We start from the raw sequence: 13815 nt of genomic DNA, 5'->3' as shown, positions 1-13815 counted from the left end.
AAGAAACTACTTGGCACCAACAATTTCTCACATCACCACCCAAAAGACAATCTGGAAACCCATGGATGAAAGTCATGTTATAAGCTCCAAGCAAGGTGAACATCACTCTCCAAGGTACCGGTCTATGTGCATCTGTGTATAACAGACTCAACATGGTCAAGTTACCATGTGAAGCTACACAACTCAAACCAAATTGATGATTCCCAATCATTCCTGTAAGGTACACTTCCCAGTGGAGTGCTGCCACATGTAGGATGTTCTCAGGTGTGAGAGCTCAACACATTTGCAAGTGAGACACTGGACAGCATATGTGCATATGAGCAAATAAATGAATCACTGCACAGCAAGGACATGGAACTTTGTTTTGCTTTTCTAATTTTTTTTGGTTTAATAGAGAATATGGCAGACCACTGTAATGATCTTGGTGGGCCACATACTTACAGCTTGAAGCATGCACAGCACACCAGAGTTATGGAGCCTTATAATAAAACTGCATGAACACCTGGGTTAAGGCAAGATTTTTGGTGAAGATTGGCTATGAGGGTAAACATTCACCGTATCACCTCTGTCTTATATGCAATGTTTACTATCACGTGTCTCCTTTCTCTACTCTGGCGTGGAGTTCCTTACCTCTTCAGAGGCATGTCAGAAAGTTTAGACTGGCAGTTCATAAAAACTCTTAGATTCATATTTATCAGTTGATTCAGAACCTAGAGAGAGAGAGAGAGAACACATTTTTTTTTTTAACAAATAAAGCTTTAGGGGAGTATTTAACATAATCCCCCTTTTCAACACTACTCCCACCTAATTTTATTTAATTGGTGTAATTATCTGTTTCACTGTATTTTTACCCATGATTTGGGGATATTCCAAAAAGTGGGCAAGATGCAGACTTAAAAATATTGTCTGTAGAACTAAACTGGTCTACAATGATCAAACAACAAAATGCTTACAAGCAGCCTTACCATGACCCATTTATTGTTTATTATGTAGTACTATTCGTTTTTCATTAACATGCTAAAGAAACGTTTCTGCATTCTATCAAAGGGACTCTTGTGCAAGTATCTGGAGACGCAAGTCTAATTTTATCCATGAAAACAGAAAAATTCTGTCTAAATATGGATTCAAGTTTTTGAAGTTAGGCTTCCAATCGGAAGGCTGGTCTGACATTAAAGAAATGGTCTAGCTTGCTAATTAAGAGATAAATGACTGAAGTGTAAACAATTCTATGCTTTGCATATCAGACAGGCTTGCAATCCAAGAATTCAAAAGAAATTTACAAATATTTATTCACTGAAGACTCACAGCTACTCTGTGAAACTGTCTGTAACACATTTAAATAATCCAAAAAACGACCAAACAAATAATTTTAAACTGATTTTAATGTCTCTTAATTGCCACTTAGTGCAATACAAGACTGTATACAGACCAAAAGTAATGGAGCAAGCCTTTGAGCATCTCTGGTAACAGGGTCAACGATAGCCACCACATCGAAGTATGTCTCTCCTTCCTTTGGTCTCAGTTTAACTGCACTAAACAAAGAAAGAGTGACAACAATCTAGATTTAAAGAAGCCTTTTTAAATTAACAGATTTACAGAGAAAGCCTTTGTTGTCCCTCTCACTTCAAAATGATATATTATGTGAGTAAAAATGACAGCAATGATGTCAAATCAGGAAGGTTATGCATGTACTCAAATAAAACCATTTTTAATCACCTGGAGCTGGGTGAGCCAAAGGGAGAACACACATCAGCCATTTGCTTTTTGTAGCCAAATACTCTTATGAAATGTCTACCTTGTGTTTTGTGAAGCCCAAAACATTACTGCCACGTCCTGAGAACATTTTAGGATTTTTCTGTTGCTACACAGGTGTACTCAGAAGCCTACTGAGATATAAACCTAAGATAATGTAGAAGAAACATATTCAATAAATGCAAGCATCAACTTTGTACCTGTATCTCTCTTCAAAAAAATGGTATTCGATCCTTGCTTCTCCTTTTGGCTGAGCTGACAGAAGGGCATCAACCTTCATTACCAAATCGCTTGCCCTGGAAGAAAGAAGGTTTACAAATACTCTGAATAGTTATGTATTTCACTCTGTATTAATGCAGACTGATAGACACAAAATAAGGGCCAGATTATAATATGAGATTATACATTTTACTGGCTGTGAAAAAAGATTCTTGACTGCTACATCCATGCAGAATAGCACATTTTTTAAGACACACTGTGGTTTGAAAAAGCAACAGGTTTAGGATTTTTTACATGGAGTATAGGTTTCATCATACTCCTCCCTAACCAGGAAGATCACTAGGTAACTCTCATGAAGCTCTGAAGATGTTAAACATGTATAAACTTCATCATCTGCAAAAACTGATTAGTGACCCATCTTCATCACTCCACAATGTGTAACATGGCTTAAGCAGTGCAAAACAGATTTAATTTCAAGGGGCTGAATGTGATGCCTCCAGAGCTTCTCTCAGTAGGAGATTCAAAGCCGCACCTCAGTACGCTCAATGGGCTCCCTTTTACACTACAATTCTCTTAGGGAGCTGGAAGCAATCCCATGCATAGAACAAATTTAAAATGCATCGGATTAGCACAATCAGTGAGAAATCACTGTTGGCAATTATTTTCTTTTTAATATTCCCCTGAACAAATAATGTAATATTGAGTGTGTTATAAATTTTCAATTATTAAAAACTTCTTGTAAGCTTAAATTCTGTGGGAGCAGATTAGAAATCTGCAGAACTGAACAATGAAGATGAGTTGCATGTTACAGCAGTGCCAGCTAGTGATGGCCTGTCAGCTCTAATACAAATCTGCCAACTCTTCCATTATTAACTCTTGAGTTTCATGGATTTACAGCAACAGCTGCGCAAAGTATTCATAACAAGGCCATAAACCTGATTAAATCTGCCAAATTCTAGCATGTTTTCTAACCTAGAATGCAGTTTAACTCCCAAGCTTTTCAGGAAGCTGGGCCTCTGCTTCCCAGGCCCTAGATTCAGCATTGTCCAAACACAGCTCATGTCTTCTTCTCAGTCCTCCTATTGGTATAGAGGTCTCAGTCCTCCTCCCTTTTCCTTTTTTGTTGAGAAGTATGAGCATGGGGATAAAAGAATGAACATATAACACTTAACATCCATTGTTGGAGAATTTTGGTGTGTAAAAAGAATGAAGCTCTTTGTACTTAATCTGTTTGACCATATGAAAAGGTATGCTGTTGACATGTAAAAAGCAGCAGATTGTCATAGGAAGATAAGTATGTTCTGCAGGCTGTACAAGCTATGTGAATAGCTTAGAGAAGAGATCCTATACACTTTGTTAGAAGCTCAAATGATAAAACAGAATCATGTGTACGTTTCAGATTCGTGTGAAAACACAGTTGAATTGTTTTGAGTTTGAAGAGGATAGTTTTAAAATTATGCTATTTTTGAGTGGTATGGATCAGGACGTCCATCTCTCTCTCGCTCTCTCTCTCCCACTTCCACCTGCTTTTCCTAACATTTGCCCCTTAAAAAGCTGAATAACAAAGAATGAATTATGTTTTAAAAACAGCACCTGCTCTTATATTGATAAGTAAATTTATTATTAAAATATGCATTATGCATCTGTATTACTCAATAAATATTAATCAACCACCAACTGCTCTTGAAAACATATTCCTCATAGCATCTTTTATCCCCCTTTTCATCCTCCCCCTCCTGTTTTTAAATATAGAGCGCACACAGTGTGTAAAACCCTAACCAGAGAGGAACAGGGTTTTCAGATTTAAAGGGTATAAAAACAACTTTTGATCTTAAAAGTTAAAAAAGCAAGAGTTGCCAGATATTATGTGAAGCTAGGCTTCTCATGTTTAATTTATGGAAATGGTAATCCAGGAAGCATCTCTGGGAGCAAATTTATTAGTATACAGGAATTTTAATGATTGAATCCCTAACACAGGCCACAGCAGCAACTAGCAGAGACATTTTTAGCCACATAGGAAGTGGCTTGACATAATCAGGAACAAGGAGAACCCATGTACATTTTATTCCACCATATTCTTGTCATCTCTCACCCCATTCCACTATCACCAAGGTAAAACCTTTTCTAAAGCTGAAATCCTCATCTAATAAAAAATGTGCTGCACACCCAAGTCACTCAGCTTCCTGTTCAAATGATTATTTCAGTGATCCAACCTTTGTGGCTATTTCTTTTACATTCATTTCAAATATTTATTTTGACATGAGATTCCCTGGATTACACAGAGCTGTAAAAGCTGATTCTACTCCACATAGCAGCTTAAAAAGTGTTTTTTCCCTCCAAGTTATTCCTTTGAATATTCTAACTGGCCCATACATGGCGGGTTGTTTACACTCTCTCTCCAATGTGAACCTTGTACAATCTAGACCAGGGGTTCTCAATCCCTGGGCTGTGGCCTGGTGCTGGGCTGCAGCGGGTCAGCTGCTGGACCGGAAGTGGCCATGGACCAGCAAACCACAGCGCCGCGCCCCCCCCCCCCCCCCCCCCCCCCCCGCCAGAGCTGGGCGGAGAGGCTGTGGATTCTTGTACAGGGCCTGTGGCAGCACAGGGTTTGGCCCATCTCCTGGCTCGGGGGGGTGGGGGCATCCTTACCTGGCTGCCGGCCGGAAATTCTAGCTGCAGTTGGCTGTGACTGCTGGGCCGTGGTTTGCTGGGCTGCGGCATAAAAAACTTTGAGAACCCCTGATCTAGACAATAGTCTGCTTGCATTTCTAGTTCCACATTACATAAGGCCATGTTATGGTGCAGCCCTGCTTTCAAACTGACTATTCAGTTCTTTTTATATTCACTTACAGATCCTCCTCTACCCCCAACTGCTGAATATGGGATTTGATTTTCTGTCCTGATGTCTTTAATATAATATTCTCCAAGAGGTGGAAGTCATCTTGATTGAACATCTCACCATCTTCCAAGGGACCAATAATCTATGAAAAATACAGATACAGGGTTACTAGGTAAGTGTTGCATTCAAATTTGAAAAAAAGAAAAAACAAATAAACAAAAAATAATTGGAACTTGATCCACAGGATGCCAAGTGTCCTTGGCTCACAGGGTACTAAATACCTGTGTTAACAGGTCAACATTTTGCACAAACAAGACGTTTAGATACATAAAATATATACTCTTAATATCTACTGAGCAGTTGGTCAGCAAGACACACATTACACAGAGCAAACTCTTGATGGTACAATGGAATTCCAGACCAAAATCCAACTGCACAGAAAACATCGTATGCTGGAGAAATGAGATTTGCCAAATATATTAGAGTTGTGTAGGCAATTCTAACTAAATTGCTAATATCAGGAACAAAATATTATGACTCATCACGCAGAATGTTTAACTACATGTCAAGGAATGTGGAACACTAGAATATGCAATACTCAGTGGCACCTGCTTCTATTTAAAGTCCAAAACTAATTGCTGTGAACAACTGGGCTCCACAGTTGGGAGCGGAGTATTGCAATTAGAGTATATGCTTAAGTCAAATAGTGCTAGTGTAAGGTGCTGGATGGAGACCTCTGGATATGGACACCATCTATCCCAGCTGTCTCCATCCTTTTTAAATATGAGATCACTGTTGGAATTTAAAAGCAACCCAAGATCTACTGCGCTTCTTCCCTTCCTCCCAGCAGGTAAGTCTGTGGGGAGGGAAGGGGGAGGCAGATGGAGAAAAAATTATTTGGGGACACGCCCCCCCCAAGCAGGTAAGTCTGTGGGGGAAGCAACAGAGGAAGGGGAAAGGGCCATGGGGGGAGCACCAGTCTATGTGTGGGGGGCAGGGCAGATCAAGGCCCCAGTCCTAGCCCCACTCCCTCCCTCACCGCTGGGGCCTCAATCTGCCCCACCTCCCAACAGCGGTGAGGGAGGGAGTGAGGCTGGAGCAGGGGCAGGCCCTGCAGCTGGAGCACAGTGGGATGGAGCCACGAGTGGCTCGTTCGGAGAGCATAGGGAGCAGGAGGCACATACCCCAGGAGGGCATGGGGGGTGTGTGCTCCTGGATCTTTGGGTGGGGTGGGGTGGGGTGGGGCAGGCTACAGCTGCAGGCTGGGCTCTTCCTGGCTGCACTAAAGCCAAGCAGCAGCAGCACTGGGAGCAGGGCTATGGGGGGTGCTGCAGCCACTCAAAATGTTGCTGTAGTTCCCCCAATCCCCACTCGCAGGGCTGCCGCCACCCACTCTGAGCACAGCGTGGGCTAGCCCCACCCCGCCAGGAACAGCCAGCACAGCCTTCCCATTCCCCGCCCCCCCCTCAAGGGCATGGGGGCTGTGTACCTAGGATCTGCACGGGGCAGGGTGGCTACTGCTGCGGGCTGGGATGGTGCACCATGCTGTTCCTGGTGGAGGCTGGGCTGCACTGTGCTTGGGGCGGGTGGCAGTGCTGCGAGCAGGGTCTGAGAGGGGTAACAGTGAATTTTTGGGTGGCTGCAGTCCTCCCTCTCCCCCCATAGCCCCACTCCCAGTGCTGCCACCGCCCGGGCCGAGGGCAGCGCAGGCCAGCTTCCCACCAGGAAGAGCTCGGCCCTAACCCACAGCTGCAGGCCGCCCTGCCCCGCCCTGCATGCAGATCCAGGGGCACATGCCCCCATGGCCTCCCAGGCTGTGTGCCTCCGCCTCCTCGTGCACCCCTGGACAAGCCACCCGCAGCTCTGTCCCACCCTGCCCTGGTTGCAGGGCCTGCCCCTGCTCCAGCTCTACTCCCTCACTGCTGCTGCAGTCGCCCGTGCTGCCCCGTGTCTGGGGGGGCCACTTGCCCCCCTGATCTGTGCACAGCGGAGGCGGCTGCCGTTGTGGGATGGGCTTTGCACCCGAAGCCCCGCTGCAGCTGGCCTGGGAGCAGCCAAATGCCACAAGTCCTGCCACTGGGCTGAGCCGTACCTACAAGTGGCCAGCTGCAGTGGGGCCTGAGGCGCAACAGCAGCCGCCTCTGCCCTGCGCAGAGATGGGGAGAGAGGCATGTGCCCCCAAGGCCTCCGCCAGGGTGTGCCCAGCAGTGGGAGCTCCCCCTACTCCTGGATGACCTCCTGAGCTCCAATCCTCCCACCACCACCCAGGCTGGGGCCCCATTTACCTTCCCCTGCTCCTGGCTGGGCCGCACCATCCTTCCCTTACTGCTGGGCGGGGTACGTGTGCACGCACCACTTCTCTCTCCCGATGCCAGATGCAGCAGCAAATGTTGCATCTGTCCAGCAAATCTGCCTCAGCTTTGAGCCAGAGTTAGTTTCTCAGCAGTTGGAGGGTAGTTTGAGCTATGTTACCCCTTTAGCCCTGGTAGTCCAATTAATGTCAACAGTGATCATGCTTTTTGTGCACCTGAAACTACTGACTACAGCCAAAAACTTCCCATAGATCAAAGAGCCATCAGATGATAGGAACTTTTGGCCACTGTCAAGCTGAACATAAACCAGAGACTTCAACGGGAAAGATTCTGCCACCCATTACCAGACCTCTATGCCAAAGTTCCCCTTGATGGCCATGTTTTGAATACATCGCTCAAGCTGCTAAATGAGCTCACCCTTCCATTGCTGATCACTGCTCTCTGTCCTTTCTTCAGTTTCAAAACATCTCTGCAGTACACAGCATGAGACAGAACAAAATCTACTTTGGGAGATTCAAAGGCATCTTTGAAACTATTTATATCCATACCCTGAAAGAGAAAAGTAATAATTAGTCTCACTGACCTGGGAACAATAGAGACCAAATAAAATCCAGAGGCCACTGACAGACGTTGAACTAAAAGAGCAATGTGACCCAATCCCTCATCCCAACAATTGCGCCTCCTGCCCTGTCACATGGACATGACAGGACACACAACTGCAATCCTGGGGCCCCCACACACCAGCGAGTTTAAACCTGCACACAGGGCAGCCTTGCAGAGCTGCTCAATGCAGTTTTAAACCTACAGAGCAGAGGAGGCTCGTAGTCTTCCCCAACCTGGTACCTGCCAAGCTGCGCAGGGGGCAGTGCATACTGGGCTGCTCTGCTGTGCAGGTGTATAATTCCCAGCTGGGGGGAGCCTATCACCTCCCCTGGCCTGTAAAGTCCAGTACTGCAGCCTAGCAGAGGACTGCACCACTGGGTTTAACATGTCACATGTGCAAATTAATGTGCAATACAAACCAGGAAAAAAGCTGTAAACTGGAGGTCATCCTAAATGTCTCAGGTTTTAGCCCAGATCAAAATACAAGTGGCACAGTCATTTACATAGGCAGCCCTTCAAGCTGCATTGCTGCCCCTCTGCCAGTAGGTAGAAGGGAAAGCATGTGACCAGACAGGCCTGTCCCTTGAATGACTAGTAATTAACACAAATGACACTCAGTTAATTTATAGACACACATCATTGACTGGGAGAGGAGGAGTGTTAGCACATTTTATCTTGTATACTTCACAGGTACTTGAAGCAGGACAATGGACCCATTGGTCCATTGGCTGGTTTGTATCCTGCATTAATTTAAACCTGGGCTGTTACTACTCAGCAGGTACATCTACAAGTGAAATTAAGATGAAGCAATAAACTCCGGATTTCATGGATTTACAGCAACAGCTGTTTTGAGTCAGTTTAAACTGCTTCTGAGCGCAGCATCTATATATGCACCCAGAGAAGCAGCAATTTGAATTGGGGCAGGGCAAACCTGGGTGGGCAGGGGGTATGGGACATGGGGAGGAAGGGTGCAGCTCCAGGTGGTGGCGGCATCGGGTGGGGGGCGGGGGCTGGTTGGGACACGAGGGTTCTGACCCTGCAGAGCTGGGCTAGGCAGCAGTGTGGAGTCTGGCCCCCGCCTAGTCACCATCTACATGTTTATTTTAGCACAGTTAATTACTCTTCCTTAAGACAGTACTGTCCCTTACAGTACTACCTTACAGCAGAGTTCATTAGTTCACTGTGCCCTAACACCAGCGCATACATAGACGGTGATGCCTTACTGTGGAGCTAATTAGTTTACTCTGCAGTAAAGCACATGTGTAGATGCAATGCAGCAGGTTTAAACCCATGGGTTTAAACTTGTTGATGTGTAGAGCACAAGACTGTAATCCCAGGCTCCATGCACTTTATAGAAAGTAAGTCATCACGGACCAGTCCCTGATGCTGGGCTCCCCACATCAGCAGTCATGCAGCTAGGATCTGATTAATTTTATCCGTGATACTCAAAATTGCTCATTTTGCCATGCTTGTGTTCCAGTGATGTGTGAAACATCTCTGGGGCTGGTTTACCATTTTATCACACAAGTTGTTTGCACGTGTGACATTTTATACCATATGGTACGATTAAAGGTGTTAATCACACCATAAATGTAAAATTTGTCAGGGCCAGACAGGCACTATTTTTTAAATGACCTTCTCATGTTTCTTAAAAAAAACTTCACTAATAAATTTTGCTACAACCTAATCCACAGATTCTTCTTGTCTCCAATCACTTTTCTATTCTGTTGTTAAACCCTGACCTTTCTGCCCGCATCCCCATGATCAGGGGCATGCAATTCCTGTGAGGGAAAAAGCAGCAACACAAATTTATGCCACTGCTTTTTGCCCCAGTGCACACCCCTGTGTGTGAGGTTAGCTCAGGGAAAAATGCTCTGGGTGAAGTAGGGAAAGCTGGGGCAAGCACCTGGGCTGGCCTTACCTGGGGTGCTGGGAGCCCCCCAGGGCTCCTGTGGTGGTGATCTGGGCACATGGAGCTAGCAGCTGGAGTGTGGTTCTGGCTGGCCAGGCTCTGGTTTTGGGTGGCACACTCTGCTGCCATGTGCATTGCTCCACTTTTTTCCAGATGCTTTTTTTTTTTTTTTTGATACCAGGATTTCCTGCTATCTAAATTTGGCTCCATGCTGCAAACACACAGTATGGAGAACCAAATCACATGACTGAAGTGCGTTCTGTGGCACCTCAAAATGCATGTGCATGCTTGTGTTGACATGGCCTGTCTGTCTTTTTCAAACATCCTCATGACTTGAGATGACAGTGCCTCATTCTTTTCTGCAGTTCCTGCCACTTGGAACATTCATCATGTATTTCTCTATCCTTAGTGGTTTGACAGTTTTTCACGTCTTGTCAGAAAATGATTTCTATTTTTTCCTATTTCTCTTTAAAAGGGATCAAATTTAAGACACAATCAACTTCATTAAATTGCCAGTAACTTTGAGCATTAATCCTGAATTCCCAACTGACAAGTTTAAGAAAATATTAATTGTTACAGTATTTCTGTTTACACTTTTGGCATCCAAAAACCAAATACATACCAAAAGGGAAATCCAGGATGCCCCAAACATCACCAAGTGCACAAGATAAATTGGAAGGGAAAAACATCCCATCCTCCAGCTATAAATTATGCCAGAGAAAAATATAACAACAGAAGATGAACATTTTCAGATGGCAAATAAAACTGAGAATGGCTTTTCCATCTCATAATCTCTCCTTTGACTTTTTGAAACTTTCTTTTAAAAAGTTTTCATTTTGTATTTAATGCATTAAAGCATTATGAATGATGTATTAAAGTCAATATAAGAATAAAAAATGACTGTACTTTCATAGAAATAAAAAAAAAAAAATTAAGACTACTGGATTTAAAGACATAAAGGAAATAACTGTACTCAGTTAGAAAAATCTTATGGCCTGTTAAGGCCAGGAATTAGAATTTCACTATCTGACATCATTTCACATTTTCTGTGAACACATGGGATTGGAAAATTCTGCTAACACAAATAAGTGCAGCAAAGCATAGCATCCCACCACAGCAAAAGCCCTCACATGTACTTACCCCAACAGCAAATTCTGCAATGTCAGCTCCTGCCTCCAATGCCTTTGCTATTTCCTCTTTGGCCATTTTAGTAATGAAATTCTTGGCATTATTCGATGTTTGCGTTTGTAAAGCTGCCCATATAGCCCTGGTGATAAGTGTGTTCTCATTAGATGGCTCTTCACTGGGGTTATTAATCATGCTAATTCGGACATTATTGCTGGATTTCTGTGTTTTAATGAAATGCAAATTAAAACAAGTTCAGAATTCTATGAGTAGAATAAATCTATTATAATAACATTCAATCAGGTAGACAGCAGTACAAGGATACCAGGACTAAGTACAATGAACAACGCTAACTTAATTTATTTATTCTTTGTACAGCACAAGCATGTTCGAATTTTTCCAGAGATATGAAGTAAATGTTACTGCCTCAAAAGTCAAATAATAATAGACTCCCTAACTGCTGTATATATTGTATGTATTTTGCATTTTTGCCCTATGCTAAAGTAAAGTCACCTCTGAAATAAAAATAGGCAGATCTAAAGAAAAAAAAAGACAAAACATGAAAAATGTATTTCTCCAACACAAACTGGGAAAAAGAGTTTTGATAGCTAGGTTGTAATTTAGTTGGGATAAACTGGAGCCAATAGTCAATGCATAACAAATAGCCACTTAGGGTATTACTAACTTCAATAAAGATCTCAAAGCTGGCACATCTGTAGCACAGCTGTGGCACACAATACCCTAGTGCAAACACTGACATAGAAGGAAGAGAAGCAGAGCAAAATCATTTTCCTGCTGCTCCTTTTTATGTATTGAGAGAGAGAAATGAAGAAAAAGTGCACCACACTTGTTTGGAACAGTGATCCATAGTTCTTCAATATTCAATGCAAAATCTAAGTTGTTTCTGACTTCAAAATGAACAATAGTTGAGAAAGTCCAAGATCTGCCTTCTCATCACAAACAGAAAACGTTTCCCTCCTCACTTTAACATTTGTATTGAGTAACTGGATGGTTTTGATCAGTGCACCCTGAAATATATGTATAATATAGCTGAGTTACAGGATAAAATTTCAAAATTCTTGGGGGGGAGGAGAGGGGCAGTGGCATTAAAGACTACTGTAATGATCCTGGAACTGAACATTCCCCTTAAGCCTTGGAAAAACAAGATTTCATACCCTACAAGGCATAGTGTTAAACTCATCTGTTTTTTTCAGGCTTTTGCTGGAGGAGGAAATTGGAAAGAACTGTTACAGAGTAATCTAAACAGACTTAATATTTCTCAATTTGTTTTTGTAGCATGTACAGCTGGATGCCCAGAGAGCAAAAGAAAAAAGTATATCCATTTAAACAAGCTTAATACTTGCTCATTTGAATGTGCAATTTTGTGAGCTGGTAATATACTGAAACATATCAGAATCCTGCCAAAGTGCTTCTCCTGTGAGCAGAAATATTACCTACCTGATGCTTGATAGCATCATACAACAATTGTCTCCCAGAAGCTTTATCAAAATCTCCAACGATCCAAAAAGTAACTGGTCTAACAAAAGAATCATCTGTAAAAGGATAACAAAAGAACATTTAGAAAAAAGGCCAGCTCTTGAGTATTTTTACAGTAGCATTACGCTAGACAAAGCACACATACATGCATGGGTTTAAGAAACTAAAGAGCATAAGGGGAAAAAGCAGATGAAGCAAAAGAGTGAGAGTGACAGCATCAAGAATAGTGGCATTACTATTAAAATAAGTTTGATTTTCTTATTTAACCCCCAGGAGCAACATGCAATCTATTTCTGAACTGAATTAATATTTGGCTACCTGTTAAATTTAAAAAAGATAAGGAACGTTAAGAGCCTGCAAGTAAATTATAAGTACTAACATTCTTTTTTATTGTTCTGAAGCTGTAGCTCACAATCCATTTTGTACAGAAAAACAATATCAGAGGGCTAAAGGAAACATGCATTTAGTTTCTTTTCCATTACCCACAGGTTCTAAGGCTAGTTTTATTCAGCTAACAAAAATTTCCCAATAGTGTAAAAAAAAAAAGAAAGTGCTAAAGCTGAAGTTACCATAGATCTCCTTGGAGGACATTCCTAAACAAAAGGAGAAAGGGAAATAAAAAAGAGTCTAAGAAAAGGAAAACACCATTAATCCCTATAATAAACTCACGAATAGTAGGAAGCAATTACAGCGTAGATGGGAATCCTGAAACCAAGCCTCTACAACTACATGCAAGTGAGCAGGCACAAGCTATGCCAGCAACACCATATAAAGCTTTGGGGATTCCTCAAATTCATTTTAAGTGAGTGAAGAACAACATATCCAATTCTTAACAGGAATTTAGGAGGACCCTAGGGCCAAACTCCCCCCCCATTTTTGCAAATGCCCTGATATTATGAGCTATAAGTGACCAGCTACTGATGTTATGTCTTACTACCAAAGCAAAATCAGCAATGCCACTGCATTATCAATGCAGAGGTTTGAATATCAACCACTGAGTCAGCAATGCGTAACATTTTCCATTATTTAGTAGAGAAACATGCAACATTATTTCTGTAATCAGTCACTGAATATTCAGTTTCTTGAGTGGCTTCAGGTACAGTAGGCAGTTCAAAACAGCGTGACTGCATGAACAGAAACTATCAATTTAGAAGCTGAGATCAGCAGACAGCAAGGAAAGTGAACATTAAGGTAAGCTAATCTGATCTAAGGAAATTCTAGCTGTATATGGGCACAAACAATTCTCTAACAGGTTTGCAAATACTGTTTCATGCGTACATATAGTTTCCAGAGGAACATCTGCTCCTCTATCCTCCCAACAACATACCACAAAAGAAAATGTGCTTTCAAACAAGTTTTAAGATGTTAGGTGGCATTTCATTCCTTTTTAATTGTCTAAGTCAGTGGTCAGAAACCTTTTAGGAGGTGCAGACCAAAGTAGCATAGTGTGGTCCAAAGGTGGGCCCCCTCCACTACATTGTTGCCAATCACTGCTCAACCACCACTCCCCCTGCCACTGAAGGCTGGATGAAATCACTCAGTGGGTCACACCAAGT

At 42.7% G+C, this 13815-nt stretch overlaps 1 protein-coding gene across 5 annotated transcripts in view; it reads right to left on the bottom strand.

Annotated features, from left to right (window-relative positions):
• Positions 1-13815, bottom strand: part of UGGT1 (UDP-glucose glycoprotein glucosyltransferase 1) — an 83769-nt gene that overhangs the window by 26029 nt on the left and 43925 nt on the right. For 4 of the 5 annotated variants that reach the window (XM_019486130.2, XM_019486129.2, XM_019486127.2 and 1 more), the window contains exons 21-28: positions 12829-12852; positions 12221-12315; positions 10778-10984; positions 7540-7671; positions 4822-4952; positions 1953-2048; positions 1430-1532; positions 631-710 (exon numbers count right to left, since the gene is read on the bottom strand). In XM_019486130.2, the coding sequence (XP_019341675.1) occupies positions 631-710; positions 1430-1532; positions 1953-2048; positions 4822-4952; positions 7540-7671; positions 10778-10984; positions 12221-12315; positions 12829-12852 (868 nt within the window). The remainder of the gene's footprint in view (positions 1-630; positions 711-1429; positions 1533-1952; positions 2049-4821; positions 4953-7539; positions 7672-10777; positions 10985-12220; positions 12316-12828; positions 12853-13815) is intronic. The other variant, XM_019486128.2, reaches the window with a different exon arrangement.

This window comes from Alligator mississippiensis, chromosome 7 (genome assembly GCF_030867095.1).
Source record: "Alligator mississippiensis isolate rAllMis1 chromosome 7, rAllMis1, whole genome shotgun sequence".
Lineage (NCBI taxonomy): Eukaryota > Metazoa > Chordata > Crocodylia > Alligatoridae > Alligator > Alligator mississippiensis.
Note: the sequence above shows the minus strand (reverse complement) of the source record. Positions and strands in the feature narration are given on the sequence as shown.